The sequence below is a fragment of the Oncorhynchus mykiss genome, chromosome 16, assembly GCF_057628025.1.
Source record: "Oncorhynchus mykiss isolate SJ-2025 chromosome 16, ASM5762802v1, whole genome shotgun sequence".
NCBI lineage: Eukaryota > Metazoa > Chordata > Actinopteri > Salmoniformes > Salmonidae > Oncorhynchus > Oncorhynchus mykiss.
In genome coordinates, this window is record NC_143037.1 from 21,182,501 (window position 1) to 21,208,900 (window position 26,400).

General features: G+C 42.2%; 3 protein-coding genes across 3 annotated transcripts in view; 2 read left to right on the forward strand and 1 right to left on the reverse strand.

The window, feature by feature from the left end:
* The window catches only part of ift140 (intraflagellar transport 140 homolog (Chlamydomonas)), a 62,361-nt gene extending 51,209 nt beyond the window's left edge, over positions 1–11,152 (forward strand). Inside the window, exons 19-30 of the mRNA XM_021565195.3 lie at positions 391–568; positions 948–1,138; positions 4,491–4,586; positions 4,762–4,894; positions 5,070–5,213; positions 5,459–5,587; positions 5,826–6,008; positions 8,209–8,415; positions 8,849–9,061; positions 9,353–9,519; positions 9,773–9,914; positions 10,118–11,152. Coding sequence (XP_021420870.3) covers positions 391–568; positions 948–1,138; positions 4,491–4,586; positions 4,762–4,894; positions 5,070–5,213; positions 5,459–5,587; positions 5,826–6,008; positions 8,209–8,415; positions 8,849–9,061; positions 9,353–9,519; positions 9,773–9,914; positions 10,118–10,330 — 1,996 coding nt within the window. The 3' untranslated portion in view covers positions 10,331–11,152. The remainder of the gene's footprint in view (positions 1–390; positions 569–947; positions 1,139–4,490; positions 4,587–4,761; positions 4,895–5,069; positions 5,214–5,458; positions 5,588–5,825; positions 6,009–8,208; positions 8,416–8,848; positions 9,062–9,352; positions 9,520–9,772; positions 9,915–10,117) is intronic.
* A 52-nt stretch (positions 11,153–11,204) lies between these two features.
* dlc2 (dynein light chain 2) lies at positions 11,205–11,903 on the reverse strand. Its single transcript, NM_001124583.1, has one exon. It carries the CDS (start codon positions 11,830–11,832, stop codon positions 11,323–11,325), a length of 510 nt encoding a protein of 169 aa, NP_001118055.1. The 5' UTR covers positions 11,833–11,903; the 3' UTR covers positions 11,205–11,322.
* ccdc78 (coiled-coil domain containing 78) lies at positions 11,390–25,288 on the forward strand. The gene is made up of 14 exons (XM_021565196.3): positions 11,390–12,302; positions 12,463–12,594; positions 12,718–12,804; positions 12,970–13,341; positions 13,511–13,561; positions 14,619–14,707; positions 15,027–15,105; positions 15,264–15,389; positions 15,630–15,835; positions 23,451–23,625; positions 23,712–23,755; positions 23,841–23,922; positions 24,092–24,192; positions 24,445–25,288. The coding sequence occupies exons 1-14, from the start codon at positions 12,147–12,149 to the stop codon at positions 24,584–24,586; spliced, it is 1,842 nt and encodes a 613-aa protein (XP_021420871.3). The 5' UTR covers positions 11,390–12,146; the 3' UTR covers positions 24,587–25,288.
* Positions 25,289–26,400: the final 1,112 nt, after the last annotated feature.

The window sequence follows — 26,400 nt, forward strand, 5'->3', positions numbered from 1 at the left end:
CAACTTTTTACTGAATGTCGTTGAATCATGAAGGAAGTGGTTTACAATGTTTTATTTTCTTCGATGCTAATAGTGTTTTTCTATTCTCCCTAGTGCATTATGGATTCTGATCTTATCTTAGTCATACAATATACTTTATCAAACCAAATGTCTCCCTATCCTGTCTGTGAGAAACAAATACACACACACACACACCTTATACGTAATATATGCCATTTACCAGACAGGTTTTATCCAAAGCCACTTACAGTTATACTTGCATACATTTTACGCATGGGTGGTCCCGGGAATCGAACCTACCAGCTTGGCGTTACAAGCAGCATGCTCTACCAACTGAGCTACAAAGCACCACATACGCAAACAAAATGTCTCTCTCCTCTCTCTCTGCAGTGAGGCAGTATGGGAGAACATGGCGAGGATGTGTGTGAAGAACCGGCGTCTGGACGTGGCACGGGTGTGTCTGGGCAACATGGGTAATGCCAGGGCGGCACGGGCGCTACGGGAGGCCGAGGCCGAGCCTGAACTGGAAGCCAGGGTAGCAGTACTGGCCCTTCAACTGGGCATGCTGGTAAGGAAGCCAACAAAGCAGTAGGTGATCATAGCAGATAATGGTGGCTTCACTTCATTTTGAATTAATTTCCTTAGCCAGGTATTGTCATACTTGGTACATAGAGTAAAATAATGGTACATTATAGGTTGTTCAATTCTATCATTACCACATATAGCTACTTAGTACCAGTATAATTACCTATGTGATTACCTTGTAATAGTGTAGTTAGTAAGTACATGCTATTATGGAGTACTTACCACTTTTGTGTCATTAGTAGTATATCTGTCCATACCAACACACCACATGTGTACTGTATGTAAAGTCATTATTACAGAAGAACTTCTTACTCAGGGATAATTCCTCTAATCTTAAGTGTTTATTCTCCATTGGTCCACAGGAGGATGCAGAGAAGCTGTATAAGAGCTGCGGCCGCTTCGACCTCCTGAACAAGTTCTACCAGGCATCTGGCCAGTGGCAGCAGGCCGTGGAGACAGCAGAGACCCACGACCGTATCCATCTCAGGACCACTTACTACAGCTATGCCAAATACCTGGAGGCCATCGGAGACAAGAGCATGGCCCTCGTGTTGTAAGAGCCAGCTTAGCACTGATGCTGTCATTTAATTTGACACTTAGCATTTGAACCAAGCAGCATATCAGTACTGGTTCTACAGTGCATTCACATTTTCACTTGAACCTTGCAATAACATCCTATTGTTGTACTAGATATATACAGTGCCTTGCGAAAGTATTCGGCCCCCTTGACCTTTGCGACCTTTTGCCACATTTCAGGCTTCAAACATAAAGATATAAAACTGTATTTTTTTGTGAAGAATCAACAACAAGTGGGACACAATCATGAAGTAGAACGACATTTATTGGATATTTCAAACTTTTTTAACAAATCAAAAACTGAAAAATTGGGCGTGCAAAATTATTCAGCCCCTTTACTTTCAGTGCAGCAAACTCTCTCCAGAAGTTCAGTGAGGATCTCTGAATGATCCAATGTTGACCTAAATGACTAATGATGATAAATACAATCCACCTGTGTGTAATCAAATTCCGAATAAATGCACCTGCACTGTGATAGTCTCAGAGGTCCGTTAAAAGCGCAGAGAGCATCATGAAGAACAAGGAACACACCAGGCAGGTCCGAGATACTGTTGTGAAGAAGATTAAAGCCGGATTTGGATACAAAAAGATTTCCCAAGCTTTAAACATCCCAAGGAGCACTGTGCAAGCGATAATATTGAAATGGAAGGAGTATCAGACCACTGCAAATCTACCAAGACCTGGCCGTCCCTCTAAACTTTCAGCTCATACAAGGAGAAGACTGATCAGAGATGCAGCCAAGAGGCCCATGATCACTCTGGATGAACTGCAGAGATCTACAGCTGAGGTGGGAGACTCTGTCCATAGGACAACAATCAGTCGTATATTGCACAAATCTGGCCTTTATGGAAGAGTGGCAAGAAGAAAGACATTTCTTAAAGATATCCATAAAAAGTGTTGTTTAAAGTTTGCCACAAGCCACCTGGGAGACACACCAAACATGTGGAAGAAGGTGCTCTGGTCAGATGAAACCAAAATTGAACTTTTTGGCAACAATGCAAAACGTTATGTTTGGCGTAAAAGCAACACAGCTCATCACCATGAACACACCATCCCCACTGTCAAACATGGTGGTGGCAGCATCATGGTTTGGGCCTGCTTTTCTTCAGCAGGGACAGGGAAGATGGTTAAAATTGATGGGAAGATGGATGGAGCCAAATACAGGACCATTCTGGAAGAAAACCTGATGGAGTCTGCAAAAGACCTGAGACTGGGACGGAGATTTGTCTTCCAACAAGACAATGATCCAAAACATAAAGCAAAATCTACAATGGAATGGTTCAAAAATAAACATATCCAGGTGTTAGAATGGCCAAGTCAAAGTCCAGACCTGAATCCAATCGAGAATCTGTGGAAAGAACTGCTGTTCACAAATGCTCTCCATCCAACCTCACTGAGCTCGAGCTGTTTTGCAAGAAGAAATGGGAAAAAATGTCAGTCTCTCGATGTGCAAAACTGATAGAGACATACCCCAAGCGACTTAGCTGTAATCGCAGCAAAAGGTGGCGCTACAAAGTATTAACTTAAGGGGGCTGAATAATTTTGCACGCCCAATTTTTCAGTTTTTGATTTGTTAAAAAAGTTTGAAATATCCAAAAAATGTCGTTCCACTTCATGATTGTGTCCCACTTGTTGTTGATTCTTCACAAAAAAATACAGTTTTATATCTTTATGTTTGAAGCCTGAAATGTGGCAAAAGGTCGCAAAGTTCAAGGGGGCCGAATACTTTCGCAAGGCACTGTAGCTCATTCAGAAAGTATTGAGACCACTTGTCTTTTTCCACATTTTATTACGATACAGCCTTATTCTAAAATGTATTTCCCAAAAAATGTAATCAATCTACACAAAATACCCCATAATGACAAAGCGAAAGCAGGTTTTTAAAATGTTGGCAAGTGTATTAAAAATGAAAACAGAAATAACTTATTTACTTAAGTATGCAGACCCTTTGCCATGAGACTTGAAATTGTGCTCGGCTGCATCCCTGTTTTCATTGATCTTCCTTGATGTTGCTGAAACTGGATTGGATTCCATCTGTGGTAAATTCAAATGATTGGACATGATTTGGAAAGGCACACACCTGTCTATATACGGTCTCAGTTGACAATGCAAGTCAAAGCTAAAACCAAGCCATGAGGTCAAAGGAATTGTCCATAGAGCTCCGAGACAGGATTGTGTCGAGGCACAGATCTGGGGAAGGGTACCAAAACATTTCTGCAGTTTTGAAGGTCCCCAAGAACACAGTGGCCTCCATCATTCTTAAATGTAAAAAGTTTGGATCCACCAAGACTCTTCTTAGAGCTGGCTGCCCGGCTAAACTGAGCAATCGGAGGAGAAGGGCCATGGTCAGGGTGACCAAGAATCTGATGGTCACTCTGACAGAGCTCCAGAGATCCTCTGTGGAGATGGGAGAACCTTCCAGAAGAACAACCATCTCTGCAGCACTCCACCAATCAGGCCTTTATGGTATAGTGGCCAGACGGAAGCCACTCCTCGGTAAAAGGCACATGACAGCCAAATTGGAGTTTGCCAAAAGGCACCTAAAGACTATCAGACCATGAGGAACAAGATTCCCTGAATACCTGAATACCAAGCGTCACATCTTGAGGAAACCTGGCACCATCCCTATAGTGAAGCATGGTGGTGGCAGCATCATGCTGTGAGGATGTTTTTCAGTGGCAGGGACTGGGAGACTAATCAGGACCGAGGGAAAGATGAACGGAGCAAAGTACAGAGAGATCCTTGATGAACACCTGCTCAATAGTGCTCAAGACCTCAGACTGGGGCGAAGGTTCACCTTCCAGCAAGACAACGACCCTAAGCACACCGCCAAGACAACGCAGGAGTGGCTTTGGGTAAAGTCTCAATGTCCTTGAGTGGCCCAGCCAGAGCCCGGACATCTCTGGAGAGACCTGAAAATAGCTGTTCAGCAATGTTCCCCATCCAACCTGACAGAGCTTGAGAGGATTTGCAAAGAATAATGGGAGAAACTCCCCAAATACAGGTGTGCCAAGCTTATAGCATCATACCCAAGAAGACTTGAGGCTGTAATCGCTGCCAAAGGTTCTTCAACAGAGTACTGAGGAAGGGGCTGAATAATTATGTAAATTTAATATTTCAGTTTTTATTTGTAATAAATGTCCTTTTTAATGTTTTTTCTTTGTTATTATGGGGTATTGTGTGTAGATTGAATAGGGAAAAATATGTAATCAATTTTAGAATAAGGCTGTAACGTAACAAAATGTGGAAAAGTCAATGGGTCTGAAAACCTTTCCGAATGCACTGTACTCTCAGCTGTGTATTTCCTCACAGTTCTCTGTCTGTTTTAGCTTTGAGAAGTCTGACACCCACCGGTTCGAGGTACCCAGGATGCTCCTAGATGATGCACTGTCTCTGGAGATCTATGTCAACAAAATGAAGGACAAGTAAGTCTGGGAATGGTGGAGTTAGTTTTATTCTGTCCTCAATGCAGACTCTCTATTTACTACTGACTATGACTTTTAATGATTTTAAAGTGTATTCAGTTTTTAAAAATTAAAAAAGTATAAATACAGACATGAACATTTTTGAGTATTTGACATGCAGTTTTCTCTGACCCAGAAATATCTATAAGTGGTGGGCTCAGTATCTGGAGAGCCAGTCAGACATGGAGTCAGCACTACGCTACTACGAATACGCACAGGACTTCCTCTCTCTGGTCCGCGTGCACTGCTACCTGGGGAACATTCAGAAGGTAACACACATTTGTACCAGGGGGAAACATTTATGACATTAGCACACATTTGTGGCAATTAAATGTTTTAAGAAGGGAACTGTTTCTACTCATAAGGATTGTTAAATACCTAAATATGAAAACACAACCTAACCGTGAGGTAAATATCCAATGAGAATACTATTTTTTTTCTCAGGCGTCGGAGATAGCCAATGAGACGGGGAACCGTGCTGCCTCGTACCACCTAGCCCGGCAATATGAGAGTCAGGAGGAGATCAAACAGTCTGTCCACTTCTACACACGAGCTCAGGCCTACAACAACGCCATCCGTCTCTGCAAGGTAACAAATGGACCTCAATCACAATTTAGACTTTCTCCATTCACCTGTGTCCCACTGGCCATAGCAATAAATTAATTACCTACCTATATATAATTATTATATGAAAGATTTATTGCAGACTGATTATATTGTTTCCTATTTATTTCAGAACGCTGTTTGCATTATTGAGGCTATGGATGCGGTTCTAATCCAGTGCTGTATTGTCTGTGGGCCATTGGATGACTTGTGTTGTGTTTTGTGTTCAGGAGAATGGTCTGGATGACCAGCTGATGAACCTGGCTCTCCTCAGTAACCCAGAGGACATGATGGAGGCTGCCTGTTATTACGAGGAAAAGGGTTCTCATATGGACCGTGCTGTCATGCTCTACCACAAGGTTAGTATTTTACCTCGGAGCTCCCTGTTCTTCCCCCTGGCTTAAATGCCTAGGAGGTAATGCATTCTTTATTGTGCCACAAGGGGGCATTAGCTCACTGATATTTGTACAGGAACACATTGCCTTCCAAGTCCATTGATGCTACAGTATGCCCACAAACCCACACACTTGCACACATGATAATACTGTCTCTGATGTTTCTTTCACACATGGATCTCTGTCTCTCTATTTTTCTCAGGCTGGTCATTTCTCCAAGGCTCTGGAGGTGGCCTTTGCTACAGAACAGTTCGCTGCACTGCAACTCATAGCAGAGGACCTGGATGAGACATCTGACCCGGCCCTGCTGGCCCGCTGCTCTGACTTCTTCATCAAACACGGCCAGTATGAGAAGGCTGTGGAGCTGCTTGTGGCCGCCAAGAAGGTACTTTACCCCTGCCTTGTATGTCTTATAAACCGCGCTCGGGTTGTTCCACCAATTCGGGGCCTTTTGAGAAGTGGACCTTGGTCCAACAAAAGTTAGATTTCTCTTAATATTTACATTCATGTCATGAAGAGCAAATGTTCAACTTAATAAAATAAATAAAAAATAATAATAATACATCTCACAAGGTTAAATGAAAGGATGACTACATTAATAAGTGCCTATTAAGTGCCAAATAAAGTAACAGGGTTGACGATTTGTGCTTAAATAAACCATAAATCCCCATGTGACAGGTGGAATGGAAGTTTGTTGTGTTCAACAGGGAGTGGCAAATGAGTGCAAGCTTCACAAAAAATGAAATTCTTAAAACATTTTTAACCTGTCTATCTATGGGTAACCGGGTTGCCGTGTTACTCTCAACCCGCTCAGTTTTCTACCACAAAACAGCAGAACCAGCTCACCTTCTTTTACTCTATGATTATACTATTGGATGTACAATGTTTCTTTCAAAATATATATATTTAAAAAGGAATAGTTTCACCACATTAAAATGAGAGTTCAGTTTATGTAACAGGGTTGACCTTAAAATGGGGGACAGACGTAAATGAATCACTAATCACATTAAATAAATCATCTTCAGAAATGACTGTCAAAGCAACAAAATAACTAGGGCTTTACAATGACGGTGAAACTTGGAGAAATCGAGGGATTAAGTGGGTACAAACTTCCTAGAAGGGAAACACAGGAAAAACAAAATGCTGAATTTTGGCACTTTAGCAAGCCTTTAATCATGTAAAAAAAAATCTGATTTATTGACTACTCCATGTGTTCTATATTAAAGGGCACTTCCTTTAATATAACAGGCAAATTCAATGTTGGTGTACAATTTCTACGTAACCCCCTAAAGTCAATTGACACACCGGTGCGTCAATCTAAGTAACATAATAAAAAAATCCCCATCAAAATCCGTCAGTTTAAACTAGAGATGTTTTTCTGCATCGAATGCGTCTCAATCCACCGCATCCGCCGATGTCGCACTTTCACATCTGGGCTGAAAGGTGACAGATCTAGAGCGGTGTTTGTCAGACCATGAGACATCTGGGGTGAAAGGTGACAGAACTAGAGCGGTGTTTGTCAGACCATGAGACATCTGGGGTGAAAGGTGGCAGAACTAGAGCGGTGTTTGTCAGACCATGAGACATCTGGGGTGAAAGGTGACAGAACTAGAGCGGTGTTTGTCAGACCATGAGACATCTGGGGTGAAAGGTGGCAGAACTAGAGCGGTGTTTGTCAGACCATGAGACATCTGGGGTGAAAGGTGACAGAACTAGAGCGGTGTTTGTCAGACCATGAGACATCTGGGGTGAAAGGTGGCAGAGCTAGAGCGGTGTTTGTCAGACCATGAGACATCTGGGGTGAAAGGTGGCAGAGCTAGAGCGGTGTTTGTCAGACCATGAGACATCTGGGGTGGAAGGTGGCAGAGCTAGAGCGGTGTTTGTCAGACCATGAGACATCCCGAAAATCTGTCTTCTGACGAAAACGTCTGTAGCGTCTGAACGGTTTGACCTATAAATTATTATGGAAAGGGGAGACTCTCACAAACACGATGGCGCCCTCTGATTTGTTCTACGACCCCCACAAGTGTTAGGGGACTCGTCTGAAGGTAACTGGTACCGGTTTTAAGAAATTAATGGAAGTATGAAGATCATTTTGTGCCTGCCCCCCCAAAAAAATAGTTTTAATTTAAAAAATATATATTATAAGAAATGTTATTTATATATATATATATATATATATATATATATATATATATATAAAAATATATGTCTTAAGCTTTCTTATCGCCTAATATATAGGACAAACACATCAAAACCTTGTTTTATTTATTTGCCATTTATGGATGTGTTATTCAATGTGTTTCTCTGGGCTAAAGGCAAAATTCTATATTTTATCAAATAATAAAGAACACAAAAAAAATATACCTGAAGGGGTCCTAAAATTCCAAATCAAATAGTAAAATTAGTATAGTATGACCATCTTAAAACAATTCCATATGTCAGCTTGGAACCCCCCCCCCCCCGCTCACATATCATGTACATAACTGGTGTGTCTGTGTTGTAAGTGTGTGCGAACTTATGCCATCATTGCTCATGATGAGTACATGTCTTTTGTCTATAAATGTGTGTGTGTTCAACCCCAGTACCACGAGGCCCTGCAGCTGTGTCTGGACCAGAGCCTGACCATCACCGAGGACCTGGCTGAGAGTATGACCGTGACCAAGGAGTCCAAAGACCTCTCAGAGGAGGCCCGCAAAGAGCTGCTGGAGAGAATAGCTGACTGCTGCATGCGCCAGGGCAACTACCACCTAGCCACCAAGAAATACACACAGGCTGGCAACAAGCTAAAAGTAAAGAGACTGGGGTCTGGGGTGCATCTCAGTAGTCTGAAGTGGCATCTCTATTTCCTCCTCTTGTTTTTCTTCATTTCCTCTATCCTACATCTGCTATGATCTGAGGAATTGGATTTAAGCAACTGATATGCACCCCACTTACACACATACTATTAAACAGTACTCATTAAGACACCATTATCATAGTAACTTGTAGTTATATAGATTTATGTTATCCAAGAAACGTGAGATCCGTCATTTTCAGTGTTGTATTTTCTGCTTTACTTTTGTCTTTAGGCAGGTGTGGATGTTAGTTATAAGCATTAAATACAATGTTACACTATAATTGTCGCTTAAGTTTGGTCCATGTCTGTTGATGCAGTACTTAAACTCCCTTGTTGCGGCTTTTCTAAAAAAGTGACTCCAAACACATCTCCCTTCTGTTTCACAGGCCATGCGGGCGCTCCTGAAGTCAGGGGACACAGAGAAGATAGTGTTCTTCGCTGGCGTGTCACGTCAGAAGGAGATCTACATCATGGCCGCCAACTACTTGCAGTCTCTGGACTGGCGGAAAGATCCGGAAATCATGAAGAACATTATTAGCTTCTACTCCAAAGGCAGGGCTCTGGACCTGCTAGCTGGCTTCTATGAAGCTTGTGCTCAGGTAGGGAACTACTTCATAATATTGAAAGTTCTTGAAAAGGTTCTACATGTTTATTAGTTTTAACTTCAGTCTGGTAATAAATTATGTATTGGCCATATTTATTTATATTTAAATATGACAATTTATAGTACAGTTATTCCAACGTTTGTTATATGAGTATTTATAAACTAGTAACATTATGCATGGATATTCGGGTAATGCTAACAGATTCATAACTTTGTCTCATAAGCCTAATCTCTAATGTACTTCTAATATTGAGGGTGAATGTGTGAATCTGTTTACCTCTTTTAGGTGGAGATAGATGATTACCAGAACTATGAGAAGGCACTGGGTGCTCTGACGGAGGCCTATAAGTGCCTTTCTAAAGCTAAGGGCCACAGCCCAGACGAACACGAGGCTCGCATGGCTGAGCTGCAGCACAAGATCACTCTGGTCAAGAGGTTTGTCCAGGCACGCAGGTAAGAACAGTGCACTCTCTCTATTTTGTCTATTTCTCTCTATTTCTGTCTCTCTCTCTCTTTGTTTCACTTTCTTTTAGTCATATGTTGAGTGGCAGTCACTGCTACAAGGCTCTTTTATTATAAATGCCACGATCCTCTGATTTTAGGTTTGTCTCGATACAAGTAGAGTAATTACGGAGAGGATATTTTGTGGATCTCACCGAAGGAGATTTGATGTGTGATCCTGTCTGTCCATCCCCTGTCCCTGTAGGTTGTATGAGGAGGACCCAGGGGAGGCGGTGCGTCTGTGCGAAGCCCTGCTAGAAGAGCTAGACCTGGACCCTGCTGTCAGGATAGGAGATGCATACGGCTTCCTGGTGGAGCATCACTGTCAGCGGGGCAGCTTCCAGGTGGTGAGTGTCTAGTGATACTAGTGTACACCATCATTATCATGAACATCAACATTTTCAGCCTCCTTTTCATCTTGATCTTGCTTGTCGTCATTACCATTGTCGTCACTGTCATCGTGAATTCATGTAGCTGGATACGATATTTATAGACCTATACATACAGCGGTGAGCATCCTAATTCTCAGTCCATATTCTCGGCTCGGCAGGCCTACCGCAAGCTGGAGGATCTGCAGAAGCTGCTGCCCTCTCTGAACATCAGCTACTACGTGAGCCAGGGCAGCCTGGATGCCCTGCAGAGGGCAGTGGGTGTACCCCTGGGCCGGGGGCAGCTCTCAGGCAGGGGAGACCGACGCGACAGCGGGGGAGAGGAGGACGAGGTGGAGGAGGACGAAGCCCTGGTGTCCCACCAAGGGGACTGAGGGCTGGGACACAACCCTGGTCTTGTGGGGGCAAGAGGGTGTGCACGGTGTTGTTGTAGCCCACAGCTGTCTAACCTGATTCAGCTAATCACGGTCTTGATGAGCAGTTGATTAGTTGAATCAGAGTCCTAGGCTGGGACAAAAGCTTGCATATACTGCAGCCCTGCAAAAACAGGAATAAAGAACGCCTCACTAAAGCCACAGAGACTTCTAAACTAGGACTAGAAAGACAAGGTGGCCTGATTCTATGGCCCTTTCATACAGGGTAAAAACCTAACAAGTTGCACCCTCCAAGAGGATGAATAGTATACTCAGTGCAGAGTATAATGTTACACCCGATGGATCACAGTATACACACAGAGTATATTTATGGTAGATGAAATTCAAAATATATTTACCATACAAATAAGTTGGATTTCAGATATTTTTTACACTAATAAGCCTTTACTTCCATTTGACTGAAAGGAAAAATACATTGCTATACCTTGCACAACTATACAATATTTGTTCTGCTGATGCCGTTTAGCTTTTTCCTCATGCAGAATGTTCTCTTTCAACGCAAAATAAAGCCGCTTTTGGATCTGAAAGTTGTGTGCATCTTGGACCTAAACCGTCCTGAAATTGAAACACCAATGTTTTCTTTACCTGAAATGCATTTTGTATTTGTGGTCAGAGTTTGTACATTTCAACTGAATGTGGTTTGTGTCGTGTGTATTGATAGTGTTTTGTACATTTCTGTGAGTTAAATTGAAATCTTTGAGATATTTTGCAAAGTAATCTGTACAGTATTTTACAATTTTTAAATAAAATGTTTATACCTTTCTTGGGTGATGCCAACAAACCCACATACACACGTCAGAAACACACAGATGGTCACTGATACTGTTGTTTTATTTTGTCTACAAAAAAAATGTATTCACAAAAACTTGACATCTCATTCATTTATTGGTAGGTAGGGATAAATTGCCATCTGCCTTTCACATTGCCCATTGTCATTCGAAATAAATGGCAAAAACCATGCCAACGGCGAAAAGGTGTCTGTTCTCAAAGTTGAGAGTTAGAAAGTTGTCCTTTTCATCATCCCACAGGGTACGGCTTGCTATCTTCACTGTCTGGCCTTTCTTGTCGCCGACGACCACCCTGACCACGTATCTGTAGCGGTCGAACACTTGCTCTTTGCAGAACGCCAGGACGTCTGCAGCCACTTTATCAGCCACATCTCGACAGTTGTCGTGGTCGTAGGCTAGCTCACCGAATGCTTGGTTCATCAACTCCTCGCCTTTCTTCTGAATCAAATGGGGAAGAAACTTCTGCTTTGGTCCCAACCTGTAGGTGTTGGCTAGTTTCCCTTTGAACCCTGATTTCCAAACTGAAGACCCTCGTTTCACAGGGTGGGAGTCGTCGTCGTCATGCATTTCAATGTCCATGGTTGACCCTCGGAGCCTGTCAGTATGGCTATCTTTGCGAATCCCCTTCATAATGCTACCCCGACGCTCAGACATTTCTGGGAAACTTTTGGAAGTTAAAAACAAGTGTATTTTCAAGGACAGGTAAACAATTCAGGTAGAGCGGCGAGTTGTGAAATTTTGAATCAGCTGTTCCAACTGTCATTGCGCGACTCGAGCCACCGTGTCCTGAGACCCGGCTTGTGCTCAAGAGTTTCTCAGGCTGTGAGCTTTGAACTATTTGAGACAAAATAACAAAAATCTAAAACATTAATAAATACATACAATCCATTACATTTGATAAATATAGCTCCTATTCGTCAAACTGTTTTTAATGTCGTCTATTTCGGCCAAGTGCAAGTTTAGGGTCCATGGCAACAACCAATGTTGTAGATACAAGAAACTTTCTCCTAACTCTGGAACTTGGGATAATTCATTTGTTTGGTATTAGAAACATGGACTTAAGGGACAACCGTTCGTCTTTAAATGAACTACAGGACAAAATTCGTTGTTTGACAGATGAAAATGTAAGTCATTTACTTTGACAATCTTTTTAAACTGGCCTATTTTGGTCAAACTTTAAACATGAACCTTCAAGGTTACCTTATAGTTGCATCAAGTTCCTGAAAAATGTATAAAACAAAGTCTTCATTGTTTAAAAATAATACAAATATACAACCAATTTAGGTCCAGCTCCGTGACAAAAATGAAAGCCACTTTACCAAACTGGGCTACCTTGAGAGCAGGTTGGGCTATCTTGCAGGCTCCAAGACTGACCTCTCTTCCAAACTGGTCTCAAGCGAAGAGGAGAAACTGAAGGTAGGATATATGAGACCACATTGTATTTGGATATCTATCAATCACTTATGTAGGATGTAGACAGACCTCTTGTCTTTTTGTTAACTTAAATATTTATCCTTTTTATATCCCTTTATCCGTCAGATATCCAAGGAGCTTGTCGAGGTACATATACAGACCAACAAAGTGAGGGAGCAGTATGAAAAGGACATTTTTGACCTGAAAATAAAGGTGATGCTCAAATTAATATGTATTACATAGTCATTACAGACCTCTGGGCCCTACTTTACCCACCTGGGCCCTACATAGTCATTACTCACCTTAATAGAAATGATCCCAACCCTGATGCACAGATATCACAGATATAACTCTAGTATCTCACCCTTCCCTCCTCAGATCCTATCCCAGGAAGGTGTGGTGGTGGAGATGGAGATGGAGAGGGACAGGCTCTGCAGGGAGCTCCAGTCTGTCACCGGCCGCCTACGGGTGGTAGAGAGGACAGGAAGTGACCTCACAGAGGAATACATGACCCTGAAGAGGAACTACCTGGCTCTGACTGAGGCCCACAATAAGGAGGTGGTCCAGAATGACGAGCTTAGCGCTGAGCTGCTTGGGCTGGCCCAGGCTCGTGATGACCTCTTCAGGCAGACAGAGGAACAGCAGCAGCGTGTTAGGGCCTCTACAGAGGGTGGTGTCTATGGGCAGGCTGCTCAGGAGCTGGACAGGGTGCGGGCGCTGGTCAGCCGTATGTCTCACAATAGAGTAATGGTGAGAGGGAGCTTTGGTTCATTTCCACAATTGGCAATTACCACTCACAGAAATTTGTCAAAATACATTTCCTATAAGGCACAAAAAAATTATCTAATAACTTCTGGTCTAATACCAATGTGGCTATATAACTTCCTCATTGCTCAAATTTGTTTTTCTCTTATCACAGCCAGAGGACCTGGCTATGTTGGACCAAGAACATAAATCTATGGAGAAGAGTGTGAGTATATCTTTGAACACAACAAGTCATGTATGAGTGTCAGTAATACTTTGAACCTAATGGAACTGAGTGCAAGTGTGTTATTGTGTAAGTGAAAACTGAATAATGCCCAACAGTTTCACATCTGATCAGTTTATCATAAATAGTCAACAGAGCCATGATATATAGAGAGCTCGGTCAGGTTTCAAACGGCTGCCATGTTAGCGCCTTTATTCTCTAAATTTTGATGTAACAATACGAAAGCACCTCTGACAATTCCCTATGAAATAACCAGCTATAAACAAGCAAAACACATTTTTATTGATTAGCATTTGGAATAATGTGTATCTAAGTCTGTACTGTGTTGTGGTGTCAACATATCTGCTTTCACTGGACATCTTCATAGGTTTAGAAAACGATCAAAAATTAACAACACAACACAGAAGCGTCAATGATCACTTAGCAACAGCTATGGAGGAGAAAGTGGCACTCTCGGAACACTGACAGAAACCGCATTGGCCCAACTCTATATATTGTGGCAGATGGCAGGGAGAGGTGAGGGGGCTGGTGATTGTAAGGAGATATCTTGCAGCCTGCTGGTTCCACCCCCGAGCCTTATATGGACTTCCTGCCCCAACGAGGCAAGCCTGTGGTTCATTAAGCCATGGAGTGCTTGGGGATAAAAGAGGAATTTGGCTGCACAAATAGGAGGAGGACTGAGAGGGAAACATGTGCTATAGGGAGTGTGAGAGAAGAGCGAATTATCTGTGTGATTACCCCCACTGTGTACCGAACCAGTTTGGCTGAGGACCTGAGTTTTAGGATTACCCCTGAAGAATGGAACAGACAACAAGAATGGATTGTGGACTGTGGACTGTGAACTGGTTGCTAAATTCCCCCCTTTCCCACAGTGTGCAAATCTCCCTAATAAATTCTCCATTTGTATTCTAGTTGTGCTTCGTGTGCATGTTTGGTTATTGAACTTGGTGACGAAGAAACCCCACCCCCTTGAGCCTGCTACAATATATGACTGATAGCCAGTCAATATTCACATCCTTTTTTTCGATGTCTGACATAGCTGCTTGGGAACCAGGATGTGATCAAAGACATGCTGGAGCAGATGAAGAAGAGCTATGAAGAGCAGCAGCACAGACTAGAGGAGAAAGTGTGAGTAGAGAGACACTAGTCTAGTCTCACATGTATTTACATCAAAACCATGAACCTGCAGTAGCCTCTCAGTAGCTACTATAAACAGTAGTGATTGAGGAAACAAGGTATCTTGTCATTATCCTTCATTTTTCAGTCATCAACTTCTCTAACTTGTCTCAGGCTGTTCACTGTAGCCCATGTCTGCTTTGTGGTATTCTGTTTGATTTGGTTTCTGTTTCACTGTGGTCCACGCTACAATTTGGGATTATTTTTTGTGATGGGGTCTCGTCTGGTATGTGGTCTCTGACATGTTTTTTCTTCTATGATGGGTCTTCAGGGTGGCGATGGGCAAGGAGCAACAAGAGAACAAGAGAGCCATCCGCGATACCCAGCAGAAACTAGCCGAACAGAGTGCGGTACGAAAGAGCGCATCACATGTGTCTGGTCTACCCAAATTATTGTTTTGTACCATAATTGTTTTTGGATTTGCCATTAATCAATCTGAATCTGCAACTTGCTCTGTAAAAATTGGAATTAATTTTGTGTGTGTGTGTGTGTGTGTGTGCCTATTCAGGCCATGTTGAGCTCTCAGAGCCAGCTGAAGGAGGTGGAGGAAGAGAACTCTAAGCTACAAATGCAGGTGAAGGAACTGAATGAGGAGTACCGTGCCAGACTGGGATGCTACCTACAGGACCTAGCTGTGAGTACACACTAAGACATATGCATGCACACAGGTAGGCTACACATACATTATGCACAGTCAAACAGATGCCGGGATTCGCAGCGTAGACATGTACAGACAGAAAGATCCCCATTTTCCTACCCCACGTCCTTCCTAACCCACTACCACTAGTCCCCAACTCCTACCACACCACAGTTATACAAGGGAACCCACACCACCCATGCTGTGGAATCTATGGTCTTTGCCTCTTGTCTCCAGGAGTATGTGGATGGTCTGGCAGAGGGGAGGGGGGTGAAGGGCCCCCCAGAGAGGGTGAAGATGAGGGGCTTCGTGGACAGCATGCTCCAAGAGGTGCGCTCCTCCTACAGGGCTAGAGAGGAGCAGCTAGCCTCTGCCGCACGCTCCTACAAGAAGAGACTGCAGAGGCTCACTAAGAGCCACCAAGCCCTGCTTAGCGCATACAGGTTAGCCCCTCTCATGCCCTCCATGTTGTATTTCTGTGATTTACTCAATGTGTATACCACATGGATGGTCCTGTCATCCTTGGTTAGGTTTGTGTGTGTTATTAGGAAACTTGACCCCCAACCCATCGCTCCGTAGTCGTTCTCTATTGGCCGAGGCTGCCTGACCGGATCTAACCACCCTGTTCCACTCCCGCCCCCCAGGATGCCTCTTCCCCAGAGCTAAACAAACCTATCACGTTCTGTGCATGTGTTTTTTTTAATGCACACATTTCTAAAAAGCTGAAAAAACCCTGCAGCGATTTGAACGACAACAAGATAATGGTCAATAATATTAAAGGCTGTACTGAAATCTAACAGTACAGCTCCCACAATCTTCTTATTATCAATTTATTTTAAACAATCAGTCATTTGTGTCAGTGCAGTACACATTGGGTGCCCTTCTCTATAAGCATGCTGAAAGTCTGTTGTTAATTTGTTTACAGAGAAATTGCATTGTATTTGGTCAAACACCATTTTTTTCCAACAGTTTGCTAAGAGCTGGCAGCAAGCTGATAGGTCTGCTGTTAGAATCAGTAAAGGCTGCTTTAACATTCTTGGGGAGCAGAATGACTTTGCCTTCCTTCCAGGCCTGAGGACAAAGACTTTCCTCTAGGCTCAGATTAAAGATGTGACAGATAGGAGTGGCTATAGAGTCAGCTACCATTCTCAGTATCTTTCCATCTAAGTTGTCAATGCCAGGAGGCTTGTCATTTTTTTTTAAATGTAACCTTTATTTAACGAGGCAAGTCAGTTAAGAACAAATAATTTATTACAATGACGGCCTACCTAAAGGCCTCCTGCGGAGATGGGGGCTGGGAATAAAAATCAATAAAATAAAAATATAGGACAAAACACACATCATGACAAGAGAGACAACACTACATAGAGACCTAAGACGACCTAAGACGAACACAGCATGGCAGCAACACATTAACTGGCAGAATGGGTGTTGTATGTGGAGGATAAGGGCTGCAGTAGATTTCCCTGATAGGGAGGAGTGAGGCCTAAGAGGGTTTTATAAATAAGCAACAACCAGTGGGTCTTGCGCAGGGTATACAGAGATGACCAGTTTACATAGGAGTATAGTGATGTGTCCTATAAGGAGCATTGGTGGCAAATCTGATGGCTGAATGGTAAAGAACGTCTAGCCACTAGAGAGCACCCTTACTTGCCTATCTATAAATTACGTCTCCATAATCTAGCATGGGTAGGATGGTCATCTGAATCAGGGTTAGTTTGGCAACTGGGGTGAAAGAGAAGTGATTATGATAGAGGAAACCAAGTCTAGATTTTACTTTAGCCTGCAGCTTTGATGTGCTGAAAGAAGGACAGTGCGCCATCTAGCCATACTCCCAAGTACTTGTATGAGGTGACTACTTCAAGCTTTAAACCCTCAGAAGTAGTAATCACACCTGTGAGGAGAGGGGCATTCTTCTTACCAAACCACATGACCTTTGTTTTGGAGGTTTTCAGAACAAGGTCAAGGGCAGAGAAAGCTTGTTGGACACTAAGAAAGCTTTGTTGTAAAGCGTTTAACACAAATTCCGGGGAGAGGCCAGTTGAGTATAAGACTGTATCATCTCCATATAAATGGATGAGAGAGCTTCCTACTGCCTGAGCTATGTTGTTGATGTAAATTGAGAAGAGCGTGGGGCCTAGGATCGAGCCTTGGGGCATACCCTTGGTGACAGGCAGTGGCTGAGACAGCAGATTTTCTGACTTTATACACTGCACTCTTTGAGAGAGGTAGTTAGCAAATCAGGCCAAAGACCCCTCAGAGACACCACTACTCCTTAGCCAGCCCACAAGAAAGAAATGCTCTACTGTATCAAAAGCTTTGGCCAAGTAAATAAAAATAGTAGCACAACATTGCTTAGAATCAAGGGCAATGGTGACATCATTGAGGACCTTCTAAGATTGCAGTGACACATCCACAACCTGAGCGGAAACCAGATTGCATACCAGAGAGAATACTATAGACATCAAGAAAGCCAGTCAGTTGATTGACAAGTTTGTCCAACACTTTTGATAAACAGGGCATAATAGAAATAGGCCTATAACAGTTAGGATCAGCTTGATCTCCCCTTTAAATAAAGGACTAGCCGTGGCTGCCTTCCCAGCAATGGGAACCTCCCCAGATAGGAGAGACAGGCTTGGCAATTTATAGGGGAAGCAACCTTAAAGAAGGGTCTAAACCATCTGACCCAGATGTTTTTTGGGGTCAAGTTTAAGTACCTCCTTTAGCACCCCGGACTCAGTGTCCACCTGCAGGGAGAAACTTTGTAGTGGAGCAGGGGAAAAAGAGGGAGGAGCATCGGGGCTAGTCGCATTAGAATATGTGGGAGATGAGGAAATGTTGGACGGGCAAGGAGGCATGGCTGAGTCAAATAGGAATCCTGACTTAATGAAGTGGTGATTTTAAAGAGCTTAGCCATGTGCTTCTTGTCAGTAACAACCACATTAGGGGAGATGGGCAGCTGTGAGGAAGTGCGTTTATTCTCCAGGTCTTTAATCTTTTTCCAGAACTTTTTGGGGTTAGACCCACAGAGAGAGAACGGCTCCTTAAAGTAACTAACTTCATTGTTGGCATTTCCTGCCTAAGTTTGCCCACTTTACCAATGAAGTAATCATTAAAATAATTGGCAACATCATGGTTTTGTGATGAATAAGCCATCTGAATCGATGAAAGATGGAGTTGAATTTGTCTTTCTGAGCATAATTTAATTTAATTAGTTTTTTTTCTCCATCATTCTGTATGTCATTGATCTTGGCTTCATAATACATTTTCTTCTTCTTTTTGTTGAGTTTAGTCACATCATTTCTCAAATTGCAGTAAGTCAGATGTGCAGCCAGACTTATTAGCCACTCCTTTTGCCCCATCTTTCAACCATACAGATTTTCATCAATGCATGGAGCATTAACAGTTCTAACAGTCAGTTTCTTAATAGGTGCATGTTTATCAATAATTGGAAGAAGCAATTTCATAAATTCATCAAGTGCAGTGTCTGGTGCTCTTTATTAATCACAGACTAACAAATATTTTTTTTACATATTCTACATAAGTCACAACTAAATATTTTGTATGGTTTCTTATTCACTATTTTAGGCCAAGCTTTTGGCACTTTGGCTTTCCTGTATATAGCCACTATATTGTGATCACTGCATCTAATGGGTGTCCAATACAGCTTTAGTGTAATACAGTATGCACACTAATAATCAGGAAGCAAGTTCAGGGAGTGAATTGAATAAACAAAACAAACACGAGTAGCGTACAAACATTTAAACATATAAACAGAAACAATAATGCCTGAGGAAAGAATCAAAGGGAGTGCCAGATATAGGGAAGGTAATCAGGAAGGTGGAGTCCAGGTAAGTCTCATGAGGCACAGGTGCACGTAACGATGGTGACAGTTGTGCGTAATAATGAATAAACTGTCGACAACGAGCGCCAGAGAGGAGGAGTAGGAGTAGACGTGACAGTCTCCCTCCCCTATGAGTGGCTCTAGCTGCAGGACGCCAACCAAAGTGACGGTCCCGAGGACCAGGAGTGGGCCAATCGCTTCTGCTGAGGCGCGGGAACCTGTCAAGCCGGTCGAGGTGCGGGAACCTGTCAAGCCCGCCGAGGCATCACCAGTTGCTTCGGCAGCCACCCTGGGACACGATGTCACCAGTAAAAAAAAAAGAATGTATCCCTGTTGCTTCCCTTTGGCAAGGCGTTATTCTGTAACGTTAATAATTGGGAAGCAAGTACAGGGAGTGAATTTAATGAGGTGCATATACGTGTAATGATGGTGACAGGTGTGCGTAATAATGAGTAAACTGTCGACAATGAGCGCCAGAGAGGAGGAGCGGGAGTAGACGTGACATCTACAGTATTAGTAAAAATGTGATCAATATTTTTTGATGATCTTGTTTCTGTAGTGTACCGTATGTATTGGTATGTTGATTAACCTCTCTTGGGTAAGGGGCAGTATTTTGAAGTTTGGATGACAAATGTGCGCAAAGTAAACTGCCTGTTACACAGGCCCAGAAGTTAGAATATGCATATGCCCAGGAGTGGGCCAATCGCTTCTGCTGAGGCGCGGGAACCTGTCGAGCCGGTCGAGGTGCGGGAACCTGTCAAGCCCGCCGAGGCATCACCAGTTGCTTCGGCAGCCACCCTGGGACACGATGTCACCAGTAAAAAAAAAAGAATGTATCCCTGTTGCTTCCCTTTGGCAAGGCGTTATTCTGTAACGTTAATAATTGGGAAGCAAGTACAGGGAGTGAATTTAATGAGGTGCATATACGTGTAATGATGGTGACAGGTGTGCGTAATAATGAGTAAACTGTCGACAATGAGCGCCAGAGAGGAGGAGCGGGAGTAGACGTGACATCTACAGTATTAGTAAAAATGTGATCAATATTTTTTGATGATCTTGTTTCTGTAGTGTACCGTATGTATTGGTATGTTGATTAACCTCTCTTGGGTAAGGGGCAGTATTTTGAAGTTTGGATGACAAATGTGCGCAAAGTAAACTGCCTGTTACACAGGCCCAGAAGTTAGAATATGCATATGCATGGTAGTATTGGATAGAAAACACTCTGAAGTTTCTGAAACTGTTAAAATAATGTCTGTGAGTATAACAGAACTGATATGGCAGGCAAAAACCAGAGGAAAATCCATCTAGGAAGTGGGATTTTTTTTATGTGAGTTGTTTTCTATTGAATGCCTATTGACTATGTTATGGGTGAGGGCCCATATTGTAGTTCCTATGACCTCAACTAGATGTCAACAGTCTTTAGATATGCTTTCAGGCTTGTATTTTGAAAAACGACGAGTAAAAATACATTTTGGTCAGTGGACAGGGGAAGTATGCAGAGCTGGATTGGGCGTGTGATCGTGAGCGCGTCGTTCGTTGTTTTACCTTTCTTTTGAAATCGCTATTGAAATATTATTGATTATTTAGACAATAGACAACCTGAGGATTAATTATGAACATCGTTTGTTTTAGACAAACTTTACCGGTATTCGTCTGTATGTTTTGACCTCCCTGGGGCCAGTGGATTACTGAACAAAACGCGACAACAAAACTGAGTTTATGGTACATAAATAGGGACTTTTTCGAACAAAACAAACATGTATTGTGTAACAGGGAGTCTTGTTAGTGCAACCATATGAAGATCATCAAAGGTAAGTGATTAATTTTATCGCTATTTCTGACTTTTGTGACTCTTCTACATGGCTGGAAAATGTTTGTATGCTTTTGTAAGCGAGGCACTGTCCTCAGATAATCGCATGGTATGCTTTCGCCGTAAAGCCTTTTTGAGATCTGACACAGCTGCTGGATTAACAAAAAGTTAATCTTTAAGCAGATGTATAACACTTGTATGTTTTGAATGTTTATTATGAGTATTTCTCTATTTTGAATTTGGCGTTTTGCAATTTCACCGGATGTTGACCAGTGGGGACGGTACCTATAAGAAGTTAATAACCTGAACCAGATAACAGGCACTGGTTACAGTGAGAAGTTTCCTACTGAGCGGACAGCTTGATGAAAACCAGTCAATATTCAGGTCCCCAAGAAAGAAGACCTCTATGTTTACATAACATACACTATCAAGTATTTCACACATTATTTAGATACTAACTGTTAGCACTTGGTGGCCTATAGCAACACCCCAAATGAAAAGGCTTTAAATGTGCCAGGTGAACTTGCAACCACAACACTTCAATAACACTTTACATAAGATTGTCTCTAAGCAGTACAGGGATATGGCTCAGAATATATACAGCAACACCTCCCCCACAAGCATTCCTGTCTCTTCTATAGACGTTATATCCTTGTACTGCTACTGCTGTATCAACAAATTAATTATCTAAGTGAGTGACTAATATATTCATGTTATCTGATATTAGCAAGTTATTGATTTCATTTTTTTAAATATGGGCTATTTTCAGCCCTTTCCTGGGTAGTTTATCAGTGAGACATAATATGGAAAAGACCAAACAAAGCATGAGAAAAATATATAAATTCAACAGTCCATTAATCAGTTGGTGTGTGTGTGTGCTGTGTGGGTGAAGCTATGAACTCTTACGCTTGGCTCTCTCATCCCTTCCATGCTTTTGGGATGGAGGGTGGACAGTGAGCCTGTCATAGCGGATGTAAGCAATGTCCCCATGCGCTCTTGCAGCTTTCATGGCTGGGATAAGTTATTTCCTCTTCTGGCACACAGCTTCAGGATAGTCTTCGTTGAGGAAGATGTACATTCCTCTCAAGTTCTTGGGTCTTTCCAGAACAACTATCTTGTCCTTTAACCTCAGGAACTTGACCAATGTCGGCCTGGGCCTGTCACCTGGGCCGGTGGTGGTTTTTCCAGGTCTCGTGGCGATTCTGCAATTCTGTCCACAACCATGTTGTTCCGCCTTGATTCTTTGTCATTGTTATCATGGATTATCATACAGATTGCTGTCATCTTGACGTTTTCCTATTTAAACTCATCGAGCTAACCCTGGGAGAACTGCAAGCTGTTCGTCCATTATTTTATTAGTTGACTCCATCAGTATTTGTACACAACACTTGAAGCTGTTTTCTTGTTGTACCAACTGCTTGTAAAATTATTTTTGTTCATTTAAAAGATTCTTCACTTGTGATAGACACCACTGTCCTCAATGGTACTCCAGCCGGCCACAAGCCCGGTACAATCAGAGGTTCCAGCCACAATAGCTAACCACATTGCGGGCTGCGTTCAAGCCCTCAAGAAAACTCTGCTAGCTTGATAGGCAGCTAGCTAGCAACTAGATTAGCTGCTACGCCAAGCAGCTCCTCAGACCCTGTCTTGGTCGGAAGGATATGTGGACAGATGGATAGTAGTGGTCCCAGCAACTGATGCCAACCGCATTGCGGCCACCAAACTCAAAAGGTAGATAGCTAGTAACACAACTTTTTCAATAGACTTTCAAAACTTTGCAAAACAACAAAATGATCTCTCCCACGTTCTGCGATCAACAGAATGCTTGTGGACAGAGTGTATGGGTAGAGTTGTGAGACAACACATCCACCAGTGACAATAAAAAAAGTATAATCTTAACTAAGAATATTGCATAAGCATAAGCTGGATGCAGACATAATGTTTTGCAATATCCTTATCCTAAATGTGAAACCATACCCATTTAGCCTATATGACAACATCACATGCAACATGTAGCCTAGCTCTGTCTACACATTGCATTGGGGCAAAATACCTCATTTGCTTCTCAATGATCATGCAACACCAAACAATTTGATATACAGCACATCATTGCAATTCGCCAGAGTAGCCTGTTCCACCTATTTGCAGCCGAACTAGCACATGCACAGAAGGTATGGTTGTTTAGCTATCGGAGGCGTCCAGAGAATCCGGTCAGACAGCCACTCCGTTCACTATTACCTTGTCTTTCCCTTGACTTTCTATCTCCTCTATAGTATGAAAAAATTATCACTCTTCATAAACTGGTCCCACTTCCGCAATCTAGAAACTAATAGCCAACAAATGACTATGACTTCACAATGCCAAACACCTTCAGCCGGCTCTGTTTCCTCTGTATGTGTGTCAGGGTGCAGAGGGAACAGGTCCTGTCCCAGCCAGAGAGTGGCTTGGACCCCGGCCCCCCTGAGGCCCACTTCAGCCTGGAGTCCAGTGAGCTGAGGGGAGAGACGGAAAGGGAGCTCCAGCTCCTACGCCAGGACAAGGCCAGGCTGGAGGGCCAGCTCCGAGAGGCTGAGAAGCCTGTAGTTATACTGACAAGACTGATTTTAGACTGAGTATTCTAGACCATATTTATTGTGTTATTCATTGATTTGTACCTTTTTTTTAGGTGGCTGTCGTCACTAGACCTATTCAAACAGTCAACTTTCAGGAGTGAGTAATATCTTTGAAAATTACATGAAATAATAATCAAATGTATGAATGAAGTAGACCATCAATAATCTCTAACCTTGTACAGTTCTGGAAAATCAGGGCAGATATCTGAAGAGGCCTGGACTGATATTAGGAAACAGCTACGGGAGATCACCAACTCTACTCAGGTAATAACATACCCCTCTACTTATACAAATCAGAGATATGAGTCCACTGCTTAACCCTCCCATATTAACTTCTCTTCTAAGAATCAAATTGTTATAACTCTACAACAAAATAATCTGTTTTTATGACCTGAGTTAAGTTGAAATGGAAACATTCCTGTTGTCCAAACAGGAGGGCCATGAGAGGGAGCGTGCCCAGCTCATCACTAGGGCTACAGTTGCCGAGGAGCAGCTGTTAGAGCTGCAGGAGTATGTTGACAAGCACCTGGGAAGGTAACAACACCCATTTTGGCGCTGTCAAGTTACTAAAAGGACATAACAAATTCATAAAGACATGATGTCTGTATTGTTTATTCCGTTTTGATACTCAGATCTCATAAATGTACCTGACATATTCTCCCATAGCTACTGACTTCATTAAGTGCACTACTTAACAAAGTGGCAGGGTACTGACAACTGGATTTAAGAATAGATTACTAGAGTCTGTGTAAAGGGTGTTTAGATGAGCGTTGTCCCTCTCTACAGGTACAAGCAGGAGATCACACGGCTGCGTAGACTGCTGGGTCTGGAGACGGGGCTTGCCCACAGAGCAGAGGCTCCCAAACCCCGCCAATCCATCGCTCGATCAAGAATCCAAGCTATGAAATATGATCTTCCACCCCCCTAAAAAACAATACAACACATGAACCCTTGCTTTGGTATCTAACCATATGTATGAAATCTGTGCCAGTCAGAATATTCCTCAAAGAATAACATGATTGGCTTCTATGACATAATAATGGACTCCATGGAAAGGCATTTGTTTCAATATAGCTTTTTATTATCATTTATAAAATAACAGTTCCTCACTTCATCAACATGACTGTAATATGATGAGGCCGAATTTTAAAGATCTCACTGAAATTCAATTATTTTTAGAACAGGTCTGCATGTCCACTTTGATATTTAGCGTACACATACATGTTATTGGAGAGCAAGGAGGAGAAAGAGAGAGAACAAGGGGGGGCAGGAGGAATAATTGGTTGGATGAGAAGACGTTGTGGGGTGAGAAAGCAGCCATACGTGGTGCTTGAAGTGGATTAAAATAGGAGCCAGTACTCACTCTTTATATTTGGAGCCAATATAAACACCAATATAAGAGGTGCCGGTACTCAAGTAGTAGAACAATTTACCTGACACTTCTGTGAGAGAGAATGGGATAAAGACAAATAGATCTTAGTTTGGAAATGCTAAGATGGAGTCTATATAACCAGCGTTAAAAGCAACTCATTCACATAGAGAGATTAAGGAGATCAAGAGAAGATTATAGAGCTACTGTATTAGTGCTTATTGTTTCACTATAAATAAACTACACTAACTTTTTCTGCAACTTACTCTCTTTTCTGTGGCTCCAACATGCTCCAAACCTCCAAGTGATCTGCCATGTCTGTTACATTCTTACACATGGTGGCAGCATGAATTATGCAAATTGTCTGATAGTTAAGTTAAAACGAATGTACAGTAACATTTTGCCAAGGTACTACATTGGTTAATTGTGAGGGCACAGCACACTTGTTACCCAGAGTAGAAAATCTCTTGCTCTCTATTGTTGGGAAGATAGGGGGACAGGCAGTGCATCAGAAGCCACTGCATTCCTGTATCTGGGACAATTGTATCAATATTCTTGGTTTGATTGTGCTGCACGTTATAATGGATGACCTGCACTTATAAATACATGTAACACATGTAACTATAATGAAATTAACTTTTAGAAATGTTTGTGAAATTTGTTTGTAGGTACCTGCTATAGAAATGCATTTATTCATGTTGACATTCGTTTTGACACCTTAATGCATACTTTTAAATTATATTAAGTGAATTGAACATGAAAATAAATATGTTTTAGAGAGTATTAAAAACATTTAATTAAAATACTGTAGAATTCTATTCGTTCCTATGGAGGACTGCTCCTTCTGGGGAATTCCAAAATGGCGGCTGGTGGCTTCAAAACCCACCATTGGACATTATATAGCATCTGCAATCCAGGGTTTATACACATCATTCCAACATGCAGATAGTTTACTGAAGTCACTGTAAATTCCAATGTAAAGGTAAAAGTCTAGTTAATCAACACTGAAGGAGATCTATCACATGCATGCAGCTGCAGATCTTTGAAAATGCTGTATGAATTTATTTATAAAAAGATTATAAGTGCACAGTATGGTTTTCACAAATGGTGTAGTGACTCTGGATTTGAATCAACTATCTTTAAATTAGGTGGGAGACTATGGTGGAAAATTGCAAGATTATGTTATAATGCTTTTATTGCATCAAATTGTTGTTTTATGCAACAGAATAGAGTATTCTTATAACCATTGTGTGTGTGTGTGTGTGTGTTCTACTGAGGATGGGCCTATGGGAGATAACACTGACAGGAGATTCGTAAATCTATTATAACAATCTTGCAATTTTCCACCATAATCCCCCATTTTGAGAACTTAA

Excerpts from the sequence above, each read along its gene's own strand:
- dlc2 (NM_001124583.1), bottom strand. The coding sequence starts at position 11,832 with ATGTCTGAGCGTCGGGGTAGCATTATGAAGGGGATTCGCAAAGATAGC.
- ccdc78 (XM_021565196.3), top strand. The coding sequence starts at position 12,147 with ATGGCAACAACCAATGTTGTAGATACAAGAAACTTTCTCCTAACTCTG. Across the intron at positions 23,923-24,091 it reads AGATCACCAACTCTACTCAG|GAGGGCCATGAGAGGGAGCG; the intron begins GTAATAACATAC and ends TTGTCCAAACAG. Across the intron at positions 24,193-24,444 it reads GTTGACAAGCACCTGGGAAG|GTACAAGCAGGAGATCACAC; the intron begins GTAACAACACCC and ends CCCTCTCTACAG.